The 2,413-nt window shown below is 42.5% G+C and overlaps 1 protein-coding gene across 1 annotated transcript; it reads left to right on the top strand.

Moving 5' to 3' along the window:
- Positions 1-1,950: 1,950 nt before the first annotated feature.
- Positions 1,951-2,384, top strand: LOC108355349 (uncharacterized; the record flags this gene model as incomplete). The annotated part of the gene is made up of 1 exon (XM_017606512.1): positions 1,951-2,384. A coding segment is annotated over exon 1 (434 nt), but the record flags the coding sequence as incomplete, so codon positions are not given.
- Between the last annotated feature and the right edge of the window lie 29 nt (positions 2,385-2,413).

The following is a 2,413-nucleotide window of genomic DNA, read 5'->3' as shown; positions in this document are numbered from 1 at the left end:
TTCGAACTACCGCTTTTTTAAGCATCTTGACATAAATTTTTTGATATAATTTTGAAGTAAATAACTCCCTTAATTGAAGTTAAATTTGATTTGTTTAAAGAGTGTCAGCCCTCATCCATGAGTAAATAATGATTTTATATATCTCTATATAAAGTTCCAGTAATATATCCAAAATATTTCCTGAGTAATGCAGTATGAAAAATTCCGTTTGTTGGGAGGTGCCACGCCCCCTTGTCTAATCGAGATTAAATCTATCCTATATTTTAAGTTGGGCTAAATGACATCAGTGTTCAAAATTTCATTATGATCGGTTAAGTAGTTAAAGCGAAAAAGCATAGCAAACAAACAAACTCACTTTCGGATTTATAATATTAGTAAGGATAAGGATTACGACAGCAATCGCGAGCGTAGGGTTTCGGTTTGTGTCGTTTGGTTACCATGACTTCCCAACTTATGTCAAATATGACGCAGTATGGACCGCCGCCTGTTGGAAAGCATTACATAGTCATTTTGACTTTAAAGAACAACAACTTTCACAGCACAAAAAGGTATTAACAATTTGTTTAATTCAAAAACCCATTTGTTAGCAACCCTGGTAGTTTGCTGAAAGTGGCAACACCGCGAATAAGAACTGCAACCAAAATGTATATTTAATACGCCTTAACTGCAACCAACTTTGGTATATATTTTCGTCGGCCATAACATAAGGAGTCTAGACAGCGTACGAGCAACACAAGTGTAAAACAACAACAACAACAGCAGGCTTCAATCTAAAACCTTCAGCGTTCAACCTACGACTATTTAAGCACTTACCGACTGCCGTTCATATATATATATATTTTATGTTTTAAAAGTACAAGTTACGCGCTTACGTGTTTGTAAAAGTAGAAACCTTAATAATACGTTTTTATACAACTAAACGTCTTTATTTTATTCGTTTTAAATCCTTCGTCGGTAAGCAGGAGCAGTTCTTACACTTCAACATCTTTTACACTTGTACGCTGTCGGTGAAAACGAATAAAGTTGGTACCGGAGGCTATTTTGTATGTCTGAAACTAACTGATATTTTTTACGAAATCGGGCCGGTGTTACGAGCGAGAATCAAAGGAGGGAATCAGAGTCATCGTTTGAAAGCATGGAGGGTCATGGAGGTGCAGCCGCAGAAGACATTGCTACATTGAATGCGTTAAGGGCTTCCGTAGAAGAGCTTAGACAAAGCACTGCCAAAGAGACATAATAAGGCTTCGCGAAGGCATGCAACCACAGAATATTCCGGAGCAGAGCGTGCAGCCAGCACAGCGTGACAGTACTCAAGCCGTCGTAGCACCGACCGACTCGCAAGTAAAACTTTACGATTTGCCTGTGTTCAGTGGCAATGTCGAAGACTGGCCGCTATTTTTCGCAAATTTCAACGACACCACGGAAACCTTTGGGTATAGCCACCGCCAAAACCTTATGAGGTTGCAGAAGTGCTTAGTTGGTCCCGCCAAACAAGCTGTCGCCGCCATGCTAATTTACCCGAGCAACGTGCCGAACGTCATAAGCGAGTTGGAGTTCAAGTTCGGGCGACCAGACATTTTGGTTAAATTCCAAATCAGTAAACTGCAGCATTTCCCGCCGTTTTCCTCGAGAGTGAGAAATGTTGTTGCATTTCTTAAGTCTGCAAACTGCCAGCAGCACTTAGCTAACGTAACATTGTTGAACAAATGGTGGGTAAGTTACCGCATAACCGACAGTTCGACTGGGCGAAGCATGCTGCGACTATACAACCGTATCCATCAGTTGAACATTTTTCTGAGTGGCTTAGCGAGTTGGCTAAAATAATTTGTCTATGCCGACGATCAGCACGCAGAGTGGCAGGCAGTCAGCATCATCGGGCAATCCTCGTCGACTGATGCATATTGAGCGGCCAAAGGACTCACTTACTTGCCATCGTGTAGTGGTAACCACATGCTTCCACAGTGTGATGCGTTTAAGGCAAGCAGTATTCAAGAGCGGTGGGACCTGGTTAAGGCGCAACAGCTTTGCTTTTCGTGCCTACGCAAGGGGCATTCCACGCAAAAGTGTCGTGCAAGAAGGAGGTGTAACATAAGTGGCTGCCAGCGCTATCGCAACCAGCTACTCCACAACGAAGATGCAACAATGCAGATGCTACGCCGAACTACACCAGAGGACGTCATTGCGCAGCCAGTACTGAATTGTCAAGTAACACAAAGCGCACATGGTCAACTGTTTAAAATATTGCCAGTCAACATATATGGACCGAAAGGTAAGCGTGAGATATTAGCGATGTTCGACGAGGGTTCGCCAATTTCAATTATAGAAGAGGAAGTGGCCAAGATGATCGGAGCCCACGGTTGCATACATCCACTTACGCTGCAGTGGTATGACAACAACGTTGTTACGGAACAAT

This window comes from Rhagoletis zephyria, unplaced genomic scaffold (genome assembly GCF_001687245.7).
Source record: "Rhagoletis zephyria isolate East Lansing unplaced genomic scaffold, Rhagoletis_zephyria_1.1 Rzeph_scaffold_44776, whole genome shotgun sequence".
Taxonomy (NCBI): domain Eukaryota; kingdom Metazoa; phylum Arthropoda; class Insecta; order Diptera; family Tephritidae; genus Rhagoletis; species Rhagoletis zephyria.
Note: the sequence above shows the minus strand (reverse complement) of the source record. Positions and strands in the feature narration are given on the sequence as shown.